General features: G+C 39.8%; 1 protein-coding gene across 6 annotated transcripts in view; it reads right to left on the minus strand.

Moving 5' to 3' along the window:
* The window catches only part of GckIII (Germinal centre kinase III), a 144,005-nt gene that overhangs the window by 50,385 nt on the left and 68,567 nt on the right, over positions 1–25,053 (minus strand). Inside the window, exon 1 of one of the 6 annotated variants that reach the window (XR_014441695.1) lies at positions 23,545–24,237. The exons of 4 other annotated variants lie outside the window; for them this stretch is intronic. Coding sequence is in view for 1 of the 2 variants with exons in the window: in XM_083122645.1 (XP_082978771.1) it covers positions 23,545–23,688 (144 nt within the window). In the remaining variant the exon portion in view is untranslated. Of the gene's footprint in view, positions 1–23,544; positions 24,239–25,053 lie in introns of those variants that run through there. One more of the 6 variants, XM_083122645.1, reaches the window with a different exon arrangement.

Below are 25,053 nucleotides of genomic sequence, written 5' to 3' on the forward strand. Positions count from 1 at the left end.
GGGGAAAGGGCTTCCAGAGCACATGTTTATTCCCTTGGGTTGCCAAATCTAGAAGTGAGTGTGTAAGGAAGTATTGCCGCAACGTTTAGTATTGTTGATATTTGGAAATAAAAGTTTTATCTGAGTCAGGGATTAGATGTCAGCTTATTCGACGCCTATTTGCGATGATTCAAACAGAGATTTGCTGGCACAGTCTAGAAAGAAAATAGTGGAATCAGCAACCCAATGACAACAGGCGAGGCAAGGTAAATAACAGAAGGAAAAAGAAGGGGGGGGGGGTCGATTAGTCTCTACGAAAAAATTTCCTCTAATTCAACATCACATGCATTTGAAATTGTGTAATAAATGTATTTTTCACAGAGTCAGACTGGTTCGGCAATAGGGCGCCGAAAAGATGCGAACACTATACACCCTTGCCATGAAAACAACTATTCTCCATCTACAGCAAGTACGAAGTTTATGTAAACGAAGCCAAGTGGCATGGGAGAGATCCTATTGGTTGATGTCGACATCAACGGCCAGTAAATCTATAGAAAAGACTGAGTTGACAACTAACCAATGAGCAGGCTCACAAATCAAGTGTTTTTGTTTATACTTCCTTCCTTCTTGCTCTGATGGAGATGAGTTCCTATCGTTAACTACCACGTGTAAGTTCATGAATCCAGTCTCGATTAACGATGAAATTACTTTCTACAAATATCCACCTTGCGTTTTGAGTTCACAGATGGCACCACAAAATGTTAATTTTTATTGGTTTCAAAGAAACGCGAGAAACTAGAAAGCTGATCATTACAATAAATGTTTTTAAAACATGGTAATCGAGTACTAAAATATATAATAAAAATATAATGTGTGATTAATTTAATAATCAGTGTTCGAAGTGGGGGAAAGAAAATTTGTGTAAAGCATCCTCCCCACCTATACCCAAACTGGAATTTCCACTTCGAGCACTCTTGTTATTAATACTAATTCTCAGTGGGAATTCAACTCTACTAGGGGTGGCGCACGATATGATTCACCATTTGTTTTTGTTTTTTTCAGATCTGAGATGAGGAATGACGTCATGTGTGCCAACAGCAGTTGCAGTAGTCATTGGAAATATCGTGTGATGAAAACTGAAGCGTAGTGCATCCACCTGTCCCCAGGGGGCTAGAGTATACAACATGGCGGACAAAGGAAGACTTACGACGGAACAGCGATCAGCAACTGTGCTATTTTTCGCCGAAACAAAGAGCATTGTGGGGACTCAGAGGCGCTTTTGTGCACATTTCCGAACTCGGTGGGTCCCCTCGAGTAAAACGATACACAAACTGCATGAAAAGTTTCTAGTGGAAGGAACAGTACTGGGATCAAAGCGTGATCGTCGTAAACCTGTGCGTTCGCCTGAGAATATTGAAGCCGTCCGCGTCGCTGTGCAGAGATGTCCTGGCAAATCGACCAGAAAAGCAGCAACACAACTTGGGATATCAAGACGTTGTGTTTAAAGGATTCTTAAAAGTGATCTCCACATGTATCCGTACAAGATTACCGTGGTGCAAAAACTCACAAATGAACAGAAACAGAAGAGACTGACCTTCGCTAATTGGACCGAGGGTAACAATGCAACACTGTACAACGTGTGGTTTTCTGACGAGGCGCACTTCCATTTGGATGGTGTGGTTAACAAACAAAATGTGCGCTTTTGGGCAGCTGAAAATCCACGAGTGCTTCATGAAAAAGTTAGCCATGCACCGAAGGTTACGGTCTGGGCCGCTATCTCCAGTCATGGTCTGAGTCTGATCGGACCCTTTTTTCTTTGAGGAGACAGTAAACAGTGAACGTTACTTGACCATGCTCCGCAATAGTTTTATTCCACAGCTTCTTGCCACAGCTTTACTGTTCAATACGCAGTGGTTTATGCAAGACGGTGCAAGGCCACACACAGCAAATATTGTGCTGGATTTTTTGCACGACATTTTCAATCTTCGTGTAATTTTAAACAGATTTCCTGGCCCGCATATAGCCCAGATCTCAACCCCTGTGATTATTTTCTTTGGGGTGTTTTGAAGGACAAGATTTTCAGAAAAAACCCTCAACATTCAATGGAACTGCAAAGACTTATTGTTCAGGCTTGGAGTGAAATTACGGAACCCATGTGCCGTAGGGTAATTGGAAATATTAGTGTTCGCTTGACTGAGGTTAAAAGTCAAAACGGTGGCCAAATTGAGCATGTATTTCAGTAGTACGTTTTCCAAAGTGTAACCTTTGTGTCATTTATGTTTCATTGAGGGATTCTTTATAATATAGTTTTTATTCAACAACAAAATGGTGGATCATTTCGTGCGCCACCCTGTAAATGAACTTTCCATGAATTCTTTCAAGTTCTGAGACAAGAAAGTCGCCAGTAAGCAGATTAGTGGGACTTGTACTACTACTACTACTACTAATAATAATAATAAAAGTAAAAAGCTAATAGTAATCTTTATGCTTCGTTCTTTTTCGGTTCCAAAGGCATCGCTGTGATCCTGTGCTTGCAAAAGAGTATGTTCCATGTTCCTATTTCTATCTGGGCTTAGTTTACTCCAATGCAGACTATATTTTGTCTACTAAGCCCCACCTTGCAGGTTTTTTTTATATAGCAAAACGCGGTATTTTACTCAAAGTGCCTTATCAACAAATTCCACCGACCTATTGGTTAGTAGCCCAATGCGGCCCAGTTCGTCATCCCTCTTTAAAAACATTAAATCTTACATTGATTGACCAGAATTTCATACCATCGGGGCTTGTGAAAATTTCTTCTTGTTCTATAAATCTCTTGACAAGTCAAAGGGATTAAAAAAAAAGTTCTTACGTACATTTGCCATAATTAATAAAGCGCCACTGAAAATTTGGTTCGCTAGCCCGTTTAACGGGGTGTACAAAATTAGCTATCGCAAGTTCGCGAAGTGAGACTTGGGGCCTATAACTGGGTATTTAGAGTCGTTATTTTTGGCGACTGAGCATATCTGATTCTTATAAACATGGTGGAAACTGTTAAGTTATCTTGGATCGTCTAAATGCAGGAGCATGAATTTTTTTAATCTTTTTAAAATATTTTTTTTTTTTTTGCAGATTTGACATGGGTAATTTCATTTGTATTTCTTTAGCTAATTACATCACCTGTTTCACTGTAAGTAAATTAATACTTAGTTCAATTCTCCACAGGACAACTACAAAGAACGCCACCACAAGCTTGATTCCAGCACATTTAGCTCCATAAGACACACCGATCTGTCTTCCTTACACAGTCGGGTCTCACTTTCAACCGTAGATCCCGTCCCGATTAGCCTATCTGATCATAAAGTGGACTCAAATTTTTACCTTACAACGTCAAGCACTGAAGTGCGACATATCGGCAACTTTTGGTAGATTCTATTGACAAAAAGTTTTTACCTTATTTTGTAACAGGTTTCAACACAAAAAAGGAATATTTAAAATAAATTCTAATTGTATTTATTCCTTGTATCAACTTGGAAATATACCAGTATGTTTGTCGTACACTAGTTTTGGAAATGTGATTTCTGCTACTGACCACTAATTATGCAGTAGTCGCCAAATGACGCCTCCGTCTACGAAGTCCAGTAATTAAACTTGCAGTATCATACATAAATTATATAGAAAGCCCCCCCCCCCCCGCAAGTGAAATAAATTAGCACCCACAAGGGGATTGTCCTCATCCCCCACTCATACCACCATGCTGAGAACTGAATGAACATGATTACGTGTCATGGTGTGTGTGTATTGTAAGAAAAATATTTTTATTATAATCCTTGTGTGTTTTATTACAATAAAATGAAACAAATATGTTTTTCGTAGTCAGTGATACTATTTTACATGTTTGTTTCAAGGGCCGCGAGTTTGACATGCCTGTACAGCACGGTTACACAATATCAAACTTCTTTTGAAGTACCCGGGCACAAAAAGCGTGTGCCTGTGAAGTCATTGTTATTTCCCATTCCCTCTGGAAATTTTCAAATACCACGCTTGAGAAAGGAATAGTAGTGGGTATTAGTGTGTGGAAATAAGAGGGTGGGCAGATTAAGAATCTGGAAACGAAAGAATGCCGAGAAATATGGTTTCAATGAAATGTAAGGGGCATTTCGCATTCAACGATTGCACGGTAAAGTTTTGAGATAGATTCCACGTCAACAAGTTCAAGTACATGTAACCCATAACCCACCGCACCACACAATGGAAAGCGTCTTATATTTTGTTGCGGATATTCACTTCAGTGCAGACCTTGAAGCAACAGCTCCTCTGCTTTCCAGTGGAAGGCGAGATCTGGTTATCATCTTCCGGTTGTCCTGTTCCTTGGTGGAACAGCAGAATTGCCGAAGATTGAAAGATAAGTGGGAGAGGAACTTTCCCTAGAAGATGGACGCATCAGAAAAAAAACTGTCAATATCCGTTTTCAACTCAACTTTATGCTCATATAGGCTGATTGCGACTACAGTTTAAAGTGGGATCTGAACCACTGATCAATGTTCCTTCAACGGGGATCGAATCCGCGACCCTTTGATTACTAGACGGCAGCGTTACTACTACGAAGCCACTTTCATATATATGGTATTCAGCCCAGTCATAGATTCAGGATAAACCTACAGCTCCCATTACTTTGTTCTAAAGTCAGGAAAAAATTCTCATTTTACTCCCTTCTCAACAGGATGAAGTAAAGCTGCCCTTAGAAACCAACATGAAGTTCATTCGACTACTAATTAGAATTGAGACGATTGTTTATTTTTGGTAGCTACTTCTTTATCAGACCCGAACATGTAGAGATAGTAGTGTGGGGAAAGAGTTTTTTAATTATTGAAAGTTCTGCTATAATTGTTTCATATAAACAGTCCACGTCTCTAAACCTAGCAACATATTGATATTCTCACTTTATTTTGAACTGAACATACATATGTAACGCTGTAATACATAAACTCTGCTGTGCATAGCACTGATTGATTTGCTTTATTTTATTTCGCATTTGTGCCACATTTGGCTAATTTGCGAAGATGCGGATGAGTGATTATGAAATTGATGAATGGACACTCACAAACATCCATGACCAGGCCGGGGTTCGAACCCGGAACTGCTGTGCATAGCAGCACAGGAAATAAAACACTAGTGTTGTTACGATATGATGATGGTTTTTAAATTACGAATTGTAAATATCGCATCGTTTTCGAAACAAATCTCTCGCGTATTTTACGATCAGACACACATCACTGTAAACGTGATATGCCTAATGGGAACACTCAGTTTTCATATTTTGAATATTGTTGCTTGAGTTTGGTTTCAGTCCCCTTTCTGCACAAAAAGGCTAATCGGGACAGGACCTGCAGTTGGGATCCGAACCACTATGTACCTTCACAGGGGTATCTAACCCGGGACCCCTCGATTATAAGGCGACGACGTTACCACTATGCCATCAGGGGGGGGGTTGAATATTGTTGTGGTTTATTTGGTTTATTATTTATATGGTGTTGTGCTATATCCTATATAAGTTGCACTTTTCAACAGTGAAAATGTTATTCCTTGTTGGAGAAAACATTATTTCCCCTTTCTTCAGCAGTTATCTTCTAAATCTGTGAAGTGATATTGTGATTTTGAAGTCGCCATTGTCAAGTTTTTGCCTTCCTGAACTCAGGGTGTAAACATTCTATGCAAGTTTAAGCATATATTTCGTCCTCAATATTAAGGTAAGTACCTTGAAAAACTCTCTTGAGGATTATTTTCAGAGTTTGAGACCGGGCAGTGAACAAGTTAAGACGTCAAAGGAGGATCGGTATTTACTCTATGTTAACTAACCATTTCTTGTTCATTTTGGACATTGTCTGCAAGGGTGGTAGCTTAATTTTAGATGTCAAGAGGAATCACCACCTCCTCTATAAATGCCAATTTATTGTTAATTTTTGGATTAAGAGTGCGATTACCCAATTTTACATATCAAGGATGTAGCGATCGCTACAGTAGTATCCGCCACAGATTACGGTAACTTAATGAGATAGGTTGCTCAACAAATATTATGAAACCTTATCACAAATGCTCTTTGAATTTAATGAGGTTGGCTATTTTACAAATTAAAAAGCCAGGGATATTAGTGTTTCTTCTGATACTATGCCTAATTTAACGTCACTTGGAGATTTCAATAGCTAACGATGGAATTCCGATGACAACGATAAATTCGGAACTTTTCATCTTCAGGGATGGAGCAGATTTCCTAATAATTATCGAATTGTTCATGATAAGATACAATGAATTCTCCTTGATAACGGCAATTATCAAAAATTTTCGAGATAGGCCAGATTTGCGTCGTGTTCTTTCAATTCACTATCCCCAGTAAGGCTTACAACTAATATAACTTGTAACATTGTAAAATGCATTTCAATTTTAACATTAAGGAAGTTGTTTGTTTGTCTGTGTGTGTGTGTGGGGCGGGGGGAGGAAGATTTCTAAATAATTAGCAAGGTTAAGAAAAATCACTAGCTTACAAACAAAATGCATTTTCTGATGACAGTACTACATTCACCATATTTTCAGTGTGTTATTTGTAGTTAACTCAACAAACTGATGCTCACTTAAAAGAGTTCACACACCCCCACCCTGCCCCACCTTGGCACCCTGCAGATATGAATCTTACCACATATGCCGGAGTATGTCACTAGCATCGTGTGGCTGGATGGTACCAGTAAAGTGTTGGATTAATCGCGAATGAATGAAGAATACAGGAAACTGATGATAAGAGAAGCACAATTATATTGATGCTTGACCAGGGTTCGAACCTGGGACCTCTGACTTCGCAGCTCGTGACTCACCACTCCACCGAGGAGGTCTATGTACATTACGGTTGTCGAGGAGGGATAAAATGAATATTTCACATTGTCTCAGAAAGGTAGGTGTGTGTGGTGGTGGGGTATTGTATGAGGTGAGGTGAACGAGCCCGCCAGAAAAAAACTTCAGGTCTGCAGTTTCCACGTCAGTTGCACCGCAGCGGAGAGTTGTACAAAGATGATGGGCAGGACCCTGTCTGACTGCATAACATAAGTAGCACTGTCTTCAATTAACTGAGACATAAAGTCATTAGGTAGCATATCAAGACATGTTTATCCAGTAACCGTATTCTCCAAAAAGAATACATGACAAAGCAGAAAACATTTACTTTGGGAAGGTAATCCTGTTGAAGTTAAACTCTCGCATGGGTTTTCTAATCCACATTATGGATATTTTGTATGTTGACTTTGGAAGGCGAAATGTAGCGTCATCGGTGAATATCATCATGCAAAATTAGGTCATAAATTTCAATGTTGAAAGAGTGCATTTGACTATCCTTAAAACACGCCAGCCCGTTGTTTGACAGTTCATATGTCCGACTGAACTTGGAGGGGGAACCTCTGCAAGTATGCTTTGCTCTTCACACAGACAACCTCTTTCCCGAAAGGGAGTGAAGAGATACAATTCAGTGTCGCCGAACCACTGTAACCGACTTTGTTTCGTGAAAGTCAAGAACACAAGCATTCCCTTTTACTGCCACCCGATTTATTGCGAAAACTGTCTCCTGCTTGGAGTAAACGTAAACTACAGGTTGTGAGGTATCACACAATAAGATGTGAACATGTTTTGGATATATTGGAGAAGAAAGGATAGTTTTATTTATTTATTAACGCTATGTTTTAAATGACGGAGATAAGGCCGTACAAAGCCTTTTCTTCCACTCAACCATACACATTAAATTATACATTATTATACTTACTTCTTAGAAAAACAAAACACAAAATATCGCCAAACGTTTAGAAAAGCCCCGTATAATAAACCTTGGAATAACCAAAAAACGTACCTCAAAAATGAGATTTTGAGTTATGCTTGTCGATTAGAGGAATGCACGAGCTTTACCGATCGCTATAAAAACCATGGACGACGGATATATCAGTGCACAAACACACATGCACACACACTTTGATTTACAGTGATACACACACGCACATATAAAGCCGTTGGATAACAAAAAGGAGCATGTAAAAAAACGTCGATTTTTTAGATACGTCTTATGGCTATTCCAACGACGATATTGACCATCACCAATAATTTCATGATCGAGTATTGTTGAAAACCGTTTTCGCACTTCCCTGTTTGGGATGTAGACTTTTCGTTCAAATGAGTCAAAATAAATAAATAAATAAAATGCGCCACATAAACCTTCATAATAAAGGCAACGTCTGGTAATTCAACACTAACGCATTATGTTCGTAAAAGGATGCATAAACATGGACGCGTGTATGTGCACATCCTCATATTTCCATGATAAATTCATATCATGCACATCTAGTTGAGACGTTACTGTGAATAAACCAATCCGCCAATTACGTCGAACAAATGACAGTCGACATTCATCTCCACAATGTAGTATGTGCCAATTGAGACATCATACCTCACCATCGCCGCCGTCGAAGGTTTAGATAGGAGGTACCAGACGGCAATCAATATCATGTAATGATTGGGTATCAGAAGGAAATAACTAGATGAACACGCGTTGACAGTTCGGGATGCCTGTGAACACGAAAGAGAAGACACCGTGCTGCGAGATAAAGATGGGAAAAGATGAATCACACTCGTTTATCATCGCTTTAACTACCTGCGGAAACTGCAATTACTACTTGCAAGATCTTTCCTGAGATACAGGTGTTGAAGGAAAGGTTGGGGCATACGCTGACTCTAATTGCCTAAAAAATAATATCCAACACTGCGCAGTTGTAATTACCAAGCACGTTTTATAAAAATAAAAATCTGCTACAAAACAATGCACACTTTATACGCACCAATTACGGATGAGACAGTTGTATTAAATGCAATGCGAACTTACGCTTCTGCAAGACGACCCATTGCAGTCTGTGTGTTTAACATGCAAGTATAAATGTCGGTCAGCATCATGTTATCAGGAGTGGAAACTAGTCAAAGAGTCAAAATTACGGGCTTAACAGACAAGGAGGAAAAAACCCTGACCAATTAAATTACAGTCAAGCAAAAATTAGCATTTTTAAAAGAATCACTAGGATTTCCTTTTAAAATGTATTATCAGGCCTCCACATCCCCATAGCCAACCTTCGCACATATTTTTATTGAACACAGACTAATGCATCTTTATGAAGATTCAAATATATTTTAATGTGAAATTATTGCTTCAAAAATAATTTACGAGACCAAAATATAATTAATGTAAGCAAAACCTGTCCTAATTTTTTGTTCTTTGTGACAAAAAGATTATTAAAATCTTTCATTTTCAATACTTCCGCATGCATTTTTCTCATTATCTTCTTCCATTCTTATCGCCATTCCTTCTAACACAAGTTGTACCATGTTGACTCCCATAATGTTACAGATTATCTGCAATCACAAATTACGGCGGGTCGACAACTGAGGACCAGTTTTAGCGTCGTTTTATCGTGTCGTTTTTGTGCTTTGTTTTTGAAGAAAATAATGCTATTCTCTTCAACAGCTTCTTAATAAATGTTTGGTTTTCACAGAGAAGCCCTCATGTGCAACCCCCCAAATACATTAACGAGAACAAAATATCACAAACTACAGGCATGAAAACAAAAACATGCACAAAGAAATATTGACTTTACCGACCATTTTCTACCCCTGTAGTGTGGATGTTTCATCTCTGATTGATAAAATCATTCTTATGGTTGCGGTTAGCTCGATGTTGAAAAAGCGAGGAAAATACAAGTGCAAGAATGTAACTTCTATAGGTCCTAGCACTAACCCGAAATAATGTATGTCTATGAACAAAGGGATATGTTAGGAACGGTACCGAGACTGTCTTGTAAAATTGAGACGAGGTCAAATTTACTATGAGAGACATATCAAGCGGATATGTACCTGAACATTTATACACAAGATACATTTTATTCGTAGTAATTACAAAATCAAACTAATGGAAATTGTCGGTCTGTGCTGTGGGGTTCCACATATTCAAGATAAAGCTTCGTTTTTCGAGGGTTCGTAGCGTTCAAAATAAAAACTTTATGGAGAAAAGTTGTTGGTCTTAATGAGCTTTATACGATGTGAACATGCAGTAATAACCTGCATATGTATTGTTCATACAGAGTGGGCCAAAATAGTAACCGAAATTCATTGATTACCTCAGAAGAGACCGAGACTCAGCGAAGTCCCATCACGTCTCGACACCATCCCTAGGGGCGGAATGGCTGAAATCGAGTCTTCTGAACCAAATTGTACCGAAATCTTGCCTTACTATTTATGCTAGCCCTCTTTTTTACAGTTGCATAATAGTTACATTTTACTGTAACTACCATTCAATACGTAGAAGGGACTTTTAATACATCGCGAAGTAGGCATACACTGACTTTCTCTATTCATGAAATAAAATTCATTAATCCATGCTAGCAGTTCGCAAGGTACGATTTGTCTGTAATTCGACCGTTGCACGTATGCATCCACAGAATCTCCGCCCCCTGTGCAGTCACGTCACCCTCTACTTCCTTCATAGATGAATGTTGCAACATTGCAAGACAGAGGTTCCGGTGTCAAAAGGGGAGGAGCCAGACTGCGATTTAGAGCGTCTCGGTGGTAATCAACCCCGTGGAAACAAAGCCTCGAGAAATGGTGAGGAAAATTCGTGCCGATACGAATATCAATTTCGTAACTATCTCAATGTATCACTTTACGGAAGACTTAGAGTACATTTGTAAGATTTACTTAGCCCACATCACATTCCTCGAGCATCTAATACATTTTTTTTTTGTGTGTGCAACTACAGCGCCTAGAATAACGTAGTGTAGAAAACGGCATGGTTCTGCGCTCTCTGGCTGGTTCCACTCGAAAATGATCCGCTAGAGGCGCTGGTGTTGACCCCGGTGCTTGGTGTTCGACTGCTTATAATGGAAGTAAATGGAGTTTTCGCTGCAACGTCTGATTCTTTTACATGAAGCATTTCTATGAATGTGATAATTGCTATGATATTTGGTACAGTGGTCGCGAAGATATTAACGAACATTCTAGACAGTCGACCACGTCCTGTTATCGTCATACTTTCGTTAATAATACGGGAGAAAAAATACGCGTGGAATGTTCTTGGAAACTAAATTTTTGTGTATGAATTAGGTTCATTATTATTATCATCATCATCATTTCTTTTAAAGATATACACACTGAAGCATTTGTATTTTTGATATTTACTGTCTCTTTTCTTCCGCTTTAAACTAATCGCGGCGATGATGATAATGATGATTGCATGAAACGACAAGGGGAACCCCACAAAACTTTCTTAGTGCCATCGACATGAGTGTAAGGCAACTTTCAAACCAATGGGACAAGCGACACGGGATGTTCACACTGTCACACTAGTGACACACACTTCCAGACTGTAAAATAGCATTCATTGCACATGAGGGTCCAAACAGCAAACGACACGTTTATATGGCGTATTCGCGTGCTACTTGTTACTTCGGTCGGAAAGCTCCTTAAAGGAAGGGTGCTGAGACCGAAGCGACGCGCTACAGGGGGAGTTCCCAACTAAGTGACAAGCGACATGGTGCCTTCAGTCTATTAGCAAGCGTTGCTTGCCAACAACAGATAGGCGACACGATAAACCGCACATTACAACAACAGATCTAGGCGACGCGATAAGCCATACGTGTCGCGTTGTCGCTTCTGCGTCGCTCAAACTGGGCTATTTCCTCAATAGCTTGCAACATGTTGCCGTGGTTTGTTGTTCGCGCATACGCGATGCAATGAGTGTCTTGCTTTAGTGAGATTGCGCACCAAAGCGACAAGCGACACGCGCCACTTATCGCTTGAGGATTTCACCAACCGAACGCTGGCCTGTGCTTCCCGTCATGTCGCTACGATGTGAAACGTTGCTCTTGATTGGCTCGTTTCCAAATAACATGTGTCACTTCGGTATGAAAGTTGCCTTGGACCGAATGACCCGTGTCGCTTTGGTGTGAAATCCTCGTATCGTTTGTCGCGTGTCGTTTTGGTGTAAAATCTCCTTGAGGAAACGGTGCAGTCAAGAGCTTTTGTCCCTACGGTTCGAAAGGCTGCATTGATTTCCGACTGCTCGCTTCCAAGCAACACTTGTGGTTTGTCGCCTCGGTATGAAATATCTCTCAGGATACTATTTATATTCTAATAACATAGAAAAATAAACTCTAATACACAGTCCAAGACCTGACGTCCGGAATCACATTGAGATGTTTCTTCTTGTGTTACGCATGCTATTTATTCATTAATTTTATTTTACTTTTCTTTCCAAATTAATGCCATTTCGTGACTGCAAATCACTTCACAAATATAACTGTTTCCATCAATTCACTTACCGTCTTTCTAGAGAAACAATACTACACAATATATTCCAAAAACTAACTAAGCCGCATTACTTTCATAAGAAAATTAGCACCTGGGTCGATCGCACTGCCATCTACTTGTCATCGTCTCGGGGAACCAGTTTCTTGGGTCGTTTTCCACACTATGTTATTCAAGGCGCTGTATGTGCAACTGTCGATCTACAATGCCAGTTAAGGAACAGCAACGATGGGTCTTGCGCCACTCGATGAAAAGTTGCTTGCCATATATCTTGGGCCTCGATGGACTGTTGAAATATGTATCTCCAGACTGACATCTCAACATAATCATTTTTAAATAAACTCATCTAAGAATTGTGTTATGCTATGTTATCAGTACAGAAGTTCGTTTCGGGGTACAACCATGACTATATGTAAATTCCACTGTGTCGAAAACCATGACTATATATAAATTCCACTGTGTCTAAAATTGCCCATTTCAACTTTTAGTGCCCGAGATAGCTAAAAAGAGGACAAAATAATGTTCCAACTGTAAAAAGGGTGATTTTTTTAAAGTTTTTCCCACAGTCAGATTAAGGGAGCAGACGACCAGAACTTCAATAAGCCTAAGAGGAGAGAACAGTTGCCCATCTTCATTTTGTTTTGTATCAGAAAGAAATTATGCTCCCGCGCCCCGAGAGTGTCTATCTGGCTGTTCTTAACTCGGATAATACGGAGATAATGTGCTAATAGGTCGCAAATGACGAAACAACATTTAAAACTGTATAGTAATTATTTATTACTAGGACAACATAAATGAGAAGATTACTTTTTCAGCTTAGAATAGGCCTACACAGACTTAAACACCACCGTAACAATTGGATACACCGACAATGTAACGAACACGTGCAGCGCGGACTGTGACTTGACTCCATAAACAAACAGGGGGGTGCGTTACGAAGCGCGATGTTTTCCAACCACTCCCTCGGTTAACCCGGAGCCTCGGTTAATCGCGAGTCTATTGCATATAAAAAAAGTCTACTGTATACACCGTGTTTCAAAAAGAATATACGTATTACAAAGTATTATTTTGTCCAAACTATCGATCGCTGCGCCCCGGCTCGGCTATTAGAGAAACGAATACATAGTCTAGTTTATATAATAGCCGCTAGATGTCAGTTGTGTTCTGTTTTGCTTGGTAACCGTCAGTTGTTTGAAATGGCTACTCCGCAGCAGAAATCATTTTGTGTTCTCGAGTTTGCGAAGTGCAATTCCGTGATTACAGTGCAAAGACGTTTCAGGTTGAGGTACCAAATTGATCCTCCGAATGGGTGGAACATTCGCAGATAGCATCGACAGTTTGTAGATACAGGATGTGTATGTAAAGGAAAGAGTCCTGGCCGCCCTCGTGTTCCTGAAGAAAATGTTGCACGAATTCAAACTGCTTTCCAACGTAGCCCTTCAAAATCAACTCGTCGTGCCAGTCGGGAGTTACAACTTCCTACAACAACAATTTGGCGTGTTTTGAGACGTCGGCTGGTTATGAAGCCGTACAAGGTACAGCTGTTACAAGCTCTGCGTCCTGATGACAAACTCAAACGTGTGGCATTTTGTAACGAGATTCTTGATGCTATTGACAATGACAACACTTTCGCACAACGCATCGTGTTTAGTGATGAAGCTGCGTTTCATGTCAGTGGTCAGGTAAACAAACATAATGTTCGCATTTGGGGCCTACAGAACCCTCATGCATTCATTGAACATGTACGAGATTCGCCCAAAGTGAATGTGTTTTGCGCGATATCCCGATCATCTGTTTACGGCCCATTCTTCTTTGATGGAAACACGGTTAACGGTCAGCAGTATCTCTCTATGTTACAAAACTGGTTGTTTCCGAGGCTGCACGAAGACAACTTCATTTTTCAACAAGACGGGGCACCCCGTCACTGGAGTCGCCAAAGTGCGTGATTATCTGAATGAAACTCTACCGAACCGTTGGATTGGTCGTCAAGGAGCTGGCGACTTAGCATGTATCAGCTTGGCTCCACGGTCACCGGATTTGACACCCAACCGTTGGATTGGTCGTCAAGGAGCTGGCGACTTAGCATGTATCAGCTGGGCTCCACGGTCACCGGATTTGACACCCTGTGACTTCTTCCTGTGGGGTTTCATTAAAGACAATGTTTATGTACCACCACTCCCACAGAACCTGGAAGAGTTGAAGAACCGGATCCGTACTGCCGTAACATCAGTGACGAAGGACATGCTTGCCCGAGTATGGGAGGAATTTGAGTATCGATGTGTGATTGTTCGTGTCACTGCTGGAGGACATATTGAACATCTGTAATCTGAAATTGAGAGGTTCGTAAGTATGTGTGTCAAGTTTCATCTTCGTATGTCTTAAAGTTTAATAAATATATGCATGCGAAATACGTATATTCTTTTTGAAACACGCTATATATAATATATAAAAAAGAGTCCAAGATTGCAGATTGGCTGGGAGCAATTGTTCATGTAACTTTACTATTTGAGAATATAACTTTTTTTTATTTATTTATTTTCTGCACTGAAAATGAATAAATGAGCTCCGACGTAGCCTGATAGTTAGCGTTCTTGCCTTTGGTGTGAGCGGTTCCGAGTTGGATCCTGGTGGGAACTACTTGAAAGCAATAGTAGCAGATTCCGGACTCGAAAGCCAGAAAACAGGGTCATAATACTGTTTGTTCTGTTTGGGCAAAAACTACTCAATCTTCTTTACGTTACAGCCATTAATGTTAGGAGATCATAAAATTTTGTACCAGACTTATGATTCCTTGGTTTGAGTTCAATATTTACAATATTAAAAGTGAAGGCCTATCATATACCTTTCTCATTTTTAGCGTCTTGAAATCCGGACTACAGTTACGTAAAAAAGATATCGAAAACCTTTCAGAAGAGCAGCTAATCCAAACCATCTGGTTTCATAAAATTTATGAGCAAGAAAGCCAAATACCTAAAATGTAATAAATTAATAAAAATCATGTGAATATCTTCACTCAGTTGTGAATATGAATAACCACACAGAAAAGATGAATTATTTCATGCAACAAAGTAGTACACAAATAACTCTTATTTAAAAGTACATTGATATCTAAAAGGCCAAGGGGTGCTCGAAATTATTTTTATGCACGACTTCTTAAGCGATTGGTAGCGAGCCATATTGCATTTCACTTACATTAAAGATAATGCCCGAAATAAAAACAGACTTTTCACAAGTACGAGTACGCGGGCTGCATGGTGGGCCGTAGTTTGAAGAACGCTGATCTCTCGTTATCCTTTGATTTAATATTTATCACAAGTTCACTCAAGAATGATTCCCTCGTGGCAAAAGCTATTCAGAAAGCTTAAAAATGAAATTACCAACTTTTACTCCTCACCATTTTGTAGAGATTTTCCTCGACTTAGTGCGCGAATCTCATTTTCGGGTCACCCCTGTATTATATTAAAAAAAGGGGACGGAAAAGGGGTTGAATTTAACAAGAGCACTATTTTCCATCCACTGCAAGAACGAAGATAATGTAAACAGAACCATGCGAGTTCTGAGAAATAGTTCATTTCCCCTGTGCATTACTTCTGGCGTTACTTAAAAATGTTGGTAGCTGTAGCTGAACTATAAGTTTCAGCAATTTTAATACAGCAGCTAATTAGAGCGATATAGCTTTATCACATGCACTATATGCATACGCGCAAGATTCCTGCACAGTTGCCATTCGAACAACAAACAGGAACAGAGAATAGCTGGAATTAATCCATTTAGATGTTGTTCAACACATCATCGCAATAGGCACTGCTCTCTTTAGCATTCGCCATTGTTAAGAAGGAAGTGATCAAACATTCTACACTCTTTCCCAGGGTGCGTCGTCCTTATAAAGTAGACAAAGCATGCTTCACTCTCAACTTCATATTACTACTTCGAACGCGCACGTACATGGCATTCCAAACTGGCACACGCAGCACACGATGCATATCAATTACAAATTGCTCGGTTCTTCTAGCTGGAAGGATGGAAACTTTCGGTACCTTCAAACAATGAACATGCAAAAGAGTGTGTGTAGTGTCTGGCTCATAATTCCCTTATTCTCATTTCCGATATCATTACTGCTTTCTTTGAACATCGAGGTTAATGCCGTAAAAAGAATTTTCTTCTGTAAACCACCAGACAGTGTTTTTTTCTGCGAAGACCGGTACTTTCTTAAGTTGGTTTGTTATTATGTTCATCCTAAGAAGTACAAAAAATATTGGGGATGTTAATAAATGATGGTACATCAATGTAGTTACATACAAACACATATTCTTTCATTAAAATAAAATATTGTTACTTTTATTCTCACTATAAAAAGGTGTCGTTACGGTGTACCGTTGCGCACCACCAGAAAATAAGCACTGTGTGTATGAGGAGGGGGTGCATGTGTGTGTGTGTGAAAATATAAATTATGCACTATATTTAGCACAAAAGTATATGGGCAATTTTATGTTGTGTTGGACGTAATTTAGAATAAGGAAATAATTTATAGGCACGAACTTTTACTTAAATGCAATAAAACAGGGATTCTTATCGAAATCCTTTCATAGTATAGCTGTATGTAACCCTCTATACGAGTTGTCCTATAGATTATTTGGTAATATTTACGAGGGTCACTATTTATATTTTTAGCTTTGGCAACACTGATGGAAGTTAGGCGCGATTTGACGTTTGCACGGAATCGTCTGGCATTATTGACCATAACGTACTTCAAATGTTTTGTCAATAGCTTGATTTATGTTGCTTATGTTGCCTTGGAGATTGCGCAACAATAAAATGGAATTAACTCGTGAACATTTTCGTGCGATGATTTTTTACGATTTTCGACGTGGATTATCAAGACAAGAGTGCATCGATCAACTTACTTCCACATTTGGCGATGAAGCCCCATCCTTTGCCACTGTGAAACGCTGGTATAACGAATTTAATCGTGGCCGCCATTCGCTCACCGACGAGATTCGCGAAGGTCGTCCAAAATCAGTTGTTATTCAAGAAAACATTGATGCGTGCAAAACCTAATACTGCAAGATCGTCATGTGACATACTGTGAGATTGAGGCAACCATAGGCATTAGTTCCACCAGCATATATAAAATATTACATGATCATTTAGCTGTGAGAAAGGTATGTTCTCGTTGGATCCCACACAATTTGACAAAAAATCAAAAAGACGCTCGCGTCAATTGGTGCAAACTAATGCTCAATAAATACAATCGTGGTGCTTCAAAAGACGTATATAAGATTGTAACAGGTGACGAATCATGGATATATGCATATGAGCCGGAACGTAAACAGCAGTCGACTGACTGTATGGGTGTTTCAAGATGAACCCAATCCAACAAAAGTTGTTCGCGCTCGAAGCACATCGAAACAAATGGTCGCCTGTTTTTTCGGGAAAACTGGTCATGTGACAACTGTGCCTTTAGAGGAACGTAGAACGGTCAACTCTGAATGGTACACAACAATTTGTTTGCCAGAGGTCTTCGGTCAAATACGGAAAACAAACAAACGCCGTCGGATCATTCTTCATCAAGACAATGCCAGCTATCATACATCTCGTCTAACAACCGACTTTATGAACAGTCAAAAAATCGAATTGATGGGTCATCCGCTGTACAGTCCTGATTTGGCACCCAATGACTTCTTCTTGTTCCCGAATGTCAAGAATAAATTACGTGGACAACGATTTTCGTCGGCGGAAGACGCCGTTGATGCGTTCAAAAACCATATTATGGAGGTGTCTCAAGAAGATTGGAAAAACTGCTTTGACAAATGGTTCGAACGAATGCAAAAGTGTATTGACCATAAAGGAGAATACTTCGAAAAACAATAAAGCAGTTTTTAATGCCAAATTCCTGTTTTTTCGTTGTTAGGCTCAAAATATAAATAGTGACCCTCGTATGTTGTCGCGGCACTCATCTGGAGAAAACTCCGCACTTTCAAGTCTCCACACAGGACGTTGTACACTCACCTCAATTAGTACTCCGGTAGTTTGTTTCTTCATACAGCATGTTTGCAAAATATACAATTCAACCTACCCTGTACAAGAGAAATGTAGACTTTCGATTCGATATCCTCCACAGTCGATAGGCGGCCCTTCATACCCATTCTTCAATTTGTACACATATTGTCGGACCGGTTTGTGCGTCCTTCTGTTTATTCTTCTCCGTCTTCCAACTTTGTAAGCCTTTCTCTCATGTCCACGATTACTTCTCTACGTATTTCACTCGAGTAACGAATGTCGATGGGAGTCATCCCGTGCAAGTGGAGAAAACTGATAACACGCTGTTCCTGAAACGTGAATATTACTATCTTTGGCATCCAAATTACAACGTATGCCGGCGCCACAAGCCTTCTATGAGCCGGATGATGTCAACCACCTTCAATAACCTTTAAGCTCACGTGTTTCTACCTCCTCCCATTCCTAAAAAAGGAGACATTAGAACGTAATGCACATCGTTAATCATTTCAAAACAATATTACATTTCCACTGTCTATACAGGCAAGCAACATGGGCAAGAAAGAAACTTTGCGAATGTGTACAGACGGTGGTCAGCAGAATCTTGAGGCATGACACACTGTCACACATGAGGTCTTCATGACAAGTTTAATGGATTATATGCTTTATCTGGAAGTACTGCTTCGGTTCACACGACTTAAATAAAGATCGTAAAATCACAATTCGCCAGCGCATGGATATGTAGGATGAGTTTATAATTACCACCGGGTTTCCCCATGAGGCGTTCGAGGGGTGAAATCTTGGAAATACCTCGAGTGAATAGGCTTGGAGTTTTATTTGAAAATTTACAATAGTGTATTTTTGAACAGACTTCCCCCACAAGGTAGAGGGGAAAGTACAAGCCTTTCCCGGTTAGACAACGGTTTAATTAGAGTCCAACCAACACTTACAGTGTATTTCAGGAAATGGAAAAAAAATTCAGATCAAAGACTTAATAATAGTGGATACTACGAGTTGTAGCAAAGTTCGACGGTCAAAAACAGTATGAGAGCTTACTGAATCTATCATATCGCCAATTATACACACACTGATTCTTGTAAACATGTCGGGGAAAATGTGCTTGTTATCTTATAGTATTTTAAACGCAGATACACGGACATGGTCGCCAATAAAAAAAAATCCAAGAGGGTAAAAATCGAAGTAATCGCCTTAAGTGGGATCAACTAACGTCATCTTTATATGTCATCAGAAGAAAGAATTGTTTTGAAATAAATGTATACGAAACGGTAATGAACGATAGGAATCATAATGATGTCAGAGAGAAAGAAACGTGAGAAGCAAGAATCGAGACAGAACGAGAATAAAGAAGAAAACGGGAGAGAAAACGTAGAAAAAATGCTGGCGGCAAGATTTCACGAACAAAGCGATACTAACATTTAAAAAAGAAAAGGGAGGAATAAGGAGGCAATTAATCCTTATCCCCCCCCCCCCGATCCACTCTGCGGTCGCTCGATTGTAATGGTCAACGGGGTCGTTAAATTTCCACTACTGTACATGGATTTTGATATTTTCAGACTACTGGAAAATGGTCTGTACATTTATTTGGTCAATCAATTCTGTTTTCTAGCTTCATCGTGTCTATGGGAGTACATGAATACTTAAGGACATTCATGAAATAAAAACCACAAATAATTTCTTAACTCGGATTCGAATCTCCAAAACCTCGAATCAGTTTTTCTTTACACTGTTAAAACATTGATTAAATGATTGTTTATTTTACTTCGCGTTTTGTGCTTCTTGGCTAATTTGGGGATGAGTGATGAAATTGATGAATGGACATTCACAAACAACCAAGCCCGAGCGGGATTCGAACCCGGGACCCTTGGCGTCGCAGCGCGATGTGCTAACCAGTCGGTCACAGGGTCCGGTTGTTAAAACATTGAAATGCGAAATTTTGGAGGATTTCGACACACCATTCTATCCAAAGATGTCGGTGCCAAAGAGGGGCATCTTTTAAAATATTACTTCAGACTATTTATGTGTATTGCTTGCGTGGTCCAAAAAAAACGGTAGAAACGTACAGGAATGTTTCCCGTGTATACTAGTCTTGGTATTCTTTGATTATTAAATAGCATTTTGGGGAATCACTTATCAGCTCTGGAGCATAAATATTGAAATTTGGTTTTGAACGGGGGGAGCTGCAGAGGGAGGTGAAAAATAACTTAATCTTGATAATATTATAAATGACATTAAGAATATGTCTACAATATAATATATAACCCGCGGCTCTATAGCCCTGGAAGGGGCTTGGCGTATCTCCCGACTGACAGTCTCCCTCCCACAATCCTACCTTCAACCGGTAATGGGGTGACGTGGGGTCAGCATGTCGAACCCTCAGCTGTTACAGGAAATTTTCCAGACCGGTTTCGCTACTCACTCGTAGCTCCCCAATTTCCTCACGATGGTGGGTTGCCACCGGTCCTATACACAGGCCAAAAACCTAGAGACTTTTATCACTATCTATCTTCACTCAAAAATTTGTATATCTTTGCTGATTTTTGTTCTTTATTTTCTGGAGTCCCAAAAACTGGATACGTATGTGTGTGTCCATTACATTTTATTAATCTGGATTAGATTCTAATTACTTGCCCCCAAAATTCTGGAAGGAGTTAAATTCGGCAATTTAGGTTCAGAAAAATCGAACACACAAAATTTGAAATTTATTTGGGTCGGAACTAGTGAAATACGTTCACTAAACAGAATGTTCTCCACAACCACAGTTGGCTTATAACATATACACTGTTATAGTAAGGACTATTGCCAAAGAATGTTAAACGCCATTCGCACTCTTTTTTGGCACTCGGAGAATCTGTTCGGAGGGAAAGGGCAGTGCCGTGGTTCAGATTCCACATAAAACTATAGGTCCAACTGGCGTATGTGGGTAGAAAAGACTTCAATACAGTACAATACAATAAAATTTCAGTAAACTTTTGTTTTCCAAAAATGATTTGTGTAAAAAATTAGCATAAAGCTAGTGGCAGTCCGCTAGTTTTCAAATCCACCAGACCAGTGTTCGAAGTTATTAGTTGATAAGTAGAAAAATGCGTCATTTTTCGCCATTTGAAATTCTGATTCTTACAAAGATGAAAAATTGGCATGATATCTTTAATATTTTTCTAATGCTAGAGCATGGTTGCTTTGAGGTCTCAGATAACACAAGCTTAATGATGTATCAACTGTGCAAACAGTGAATTATGAGACTTGCAAAGCATTGTAACTATCATGAAGTTTCAATTTTCTACCAATTGCGCATGGCACCAGGTTTTTCATCAACAAAAGATGAATCAACAGTTCAAGAGACTGCTTAGCTACTTTTCTTTGTTCTAACGTTTGAAACTACACAGCTAACATTGATTTATAAAATAGAAAGTACAATTATCCCGATGACTCACCTGCTGACTTTAGCCTTAGTCTTGATTGGAAAGAGCTTATTTGTACAGCTACTCATGGGGAACGAGACCTGACCGACACAAAAACCGCACTTGTGAGCGAGTCGGCGCAAAGGTTGTGGAGTAATTTCACGTCACTATTCGAGCTTCAGGATGCGGAGGTGAAAGAAAGTGTGATATTTTCAATCAACAACGCACTTGACGAGATTGATTTTTGTACAATTAGTGTAAATATAACAGTGCTACTCCGCTATATCGTTATTTACTCATTTGTGAGTGTTCCTAACCAGCAGTACATTTCTGAAGATACTTTCGGAGGAGCCTCCTCACACATCTTTATGAATTTGGGCGCAAGAACTGCTAAGTGTGAAACCTTTCTTGCACGTAGTGCACCTAGTAAACAGTGGCGGGTCAAAGTGAGAAGGTTATAAGGCCATTTGGCTCGTTATTCCTAAACAAAGCATGCCAAAATATAGGACTTCCTACTAAAATAGGGTGACACATATGGCCATATGCTCCCCTGGAAAATCGTGGGCACGCCACTATTAAAAAATTCCGATTTCAATCAATCATCTCATTTTGACGCAACAAAATCGGTCATTTTAACGCCCATGGTAATAGCCGCACTTACTATTCGAGAATCAATTTTAAACTTTATTCAACAAACATATTAAAAGGCTGGTTAAGGGGAAAAGTGAGATTTACTTCATTCTCAAATCCTGATAAGTACAAAAAAACATTTTACTTTCCCGGATTGTTCTAGGTTCTCCACGCCAGTGGGAACCCTGTCTTATTGAACTGAACATTTAAGAGAGCAAAAATTCCCCTCTCGGAGACCTATCAGTATGTTAATTAAACACATCTGCAAAAATGTACATTATCGACTTCGTTTTGGCTTGGCTTAATATCTAAGGATTTCTGATCATCCACGATAACAAAAATTGTCTGCACCCACACCAGGGTACAATTTCGTTAAATCGATTCATGCAGATCGATATATGTACATATCAAGACTCCTTCCTTCATTACAAGGCGACGACGCTACCACTGCGCCATCAGGGAGGCCCTGTTCATTCGTATTGTTTTATACAATGAAGCAGGGGATACAGGTCCAGCAACAGTATAATTCCTTCTCTTAGAAACACAGGATGCAAATAAAAGTGAATGAAAATATAAATTGACAATTTGCCAGCGGTTAACTTTGGCGGGAAGTAGGTAATTAGTAATTAGTTTGCTTTTCTGACATTGCAAAAGTTTCGAATACATTCTGAATATACAAGATAGTGAATCATTTAATTAATAATGATGACTAATAGATCGTGACATTTGTCTGGAATCCTATCCTCCCAATGTTACCTCTATGGGATCCTTAAAGTAGGCTATAAGATTTATTTCCGCAGCTACACACGCCTCCCATCTGTACCTATGCTAGCCAAAATACCCTAATCTCGGCTATCGTAGTAAAATTTCCTTCTGGTCCATCCAATTTAACATTTCATTTTCACCTTGGCTCTTCAGCTTTCTCAGTAAAGAACCTGGAAACTTTTCTTCCTCCCATGCATTCTATACATGACCTGCCCACCGACGTGGTATTGACTCTGTACAATGTTATTGCGTAAAAAAATCCCTCACAAGATCTTGGATGCGTAACTCAAGACATAGCCAGCAGCAAAGTAATTGTTTTAAAATCCTGCAAATGCATGGGAAAATCAGAGCATAACTATAGAGGCTACGGTCAATGTGGAATCTCATGCATGCAGCTTACCAGTGTTCCTACAGGCCTGTTCGGTAAGGTCCAGGTCCTCCACATTAGATGCGGATTTGTGTACTGTCCCCATCGCTGTCGTGTCGTGTAGCTGGGGTAAGGTCTCATGTCGCCCAACATTGGGCTGCCATTTCCCGTCCTCATAACGGGGCAGTCATCGGAACAACAAGGTAGCACGGCAATGGTTCCTCTTTTCTATTCACACACACCAAACAAAAAACAATACACGAAAGGGCTGCCGAAACGTTCGTGAGAGGTTCACCTGTTAACCATAACAAGGCAAGCAGCGGTCGAGACACTCATCGCAATTCTGAAGCAAAAAAATTAAAACTTGAATCACATTCACACAACTTTGATCACCTACACAACACTTTTCCGTGGACGCCAATACAAAACCACAGCGGGACTACAACGATACACTTTACCACTTGCTACACCAGCTACCATTGTCAGTGGAGTTCACCCAAGCGACGCGCAGATGGGGGAGAACCACTTCATTATCCGTAACAGGTTATCAAATGCACAACTAGAAGGGTACACACGGCAAGGACCATCATAACATTTTTGCAACGCCACCACTGTCGCGAAAGTTTGTCAAATATGCTGCGGAAAACAACAAACAATCCAGGCTTTGCAGTGCCTGCAGCGTTCCGGATGGCACAGCTGGTTGTGCTGTATGCCCGCACTTCCTACTGCCGCTACCTTCTCCACTCTTCCTCCGCAACTCTCTGGGTCACCTGACGGCCCCAGGGCATCCAACCTAAACGACACGGAGTCTTCAGCCACGTTACACGAAAGCCACGGTACGTGAAAACACGATAAAAGTCGAAGCATTTACATACAGTCATTTTACCGTCAACTACATGTTCACTCAGCTACTTCGTGCCTTTTTTATGCACTTACTTTTTCAGCTTGCTTAACTGCGCTCCTGGACTAGATTGGAAAAGTGCGTTTGAAGGAACATGAGAGTACGAGCGCGCGCACTGGCTGCTCAAAATTGTCATGAAACGGTCTAATTTGGGTTGTATTTCTTTTTCGTCCATGTTGTATCTTTTTAGGTTAATCGAGACGATGAATGAGTATTATTACATGTGGGTATGCTACAGAGAAATGTTGGCACATGAAGAAAAGTTTCCCTCTGTGCAAAAGATTCAGAAAAAAAATAGGTAAAATAGATTTTATGAAAATATAAGAATTGCACAGACATTGTCAGATATTCGAGTCACACATTAGATTGCTTTTTTCAAGTGTGAAAGACATTTTCCTTTCTCTTCTCCCGCAATTTTCTCAGGATGGGTTAAAATTTTAAATTTGGCTTTGGAACAATGAATACATTTTCGTTAACTATTAAAATTACTATATCACACAGTTAATCTTACGTGAAAATTTTCGTATTGCGTATGTTTTTCACAAGGTTTTGATATTTCATTCAACTAACGTTCTATGCCTTAATTAGTAGGTTTCTCACTGAAACCTCTCGGCTCTCCTAACTTCCACCTTAAGTTTCAT

The sequence above is a fragment of the Lepisma saccharinum genome, chromosome 5, assembly GCF_977018435.1.
Source record: "Lepisma saccharinum chromosome 5, izLepSacc3.1, whole genome shotgun sequence".
NCBI lineage: Eukaryota > Metazoa > Arthropoda > Insecta > Zygentoma > Lepismatidae > Lepisma > Lepisma saccharinum.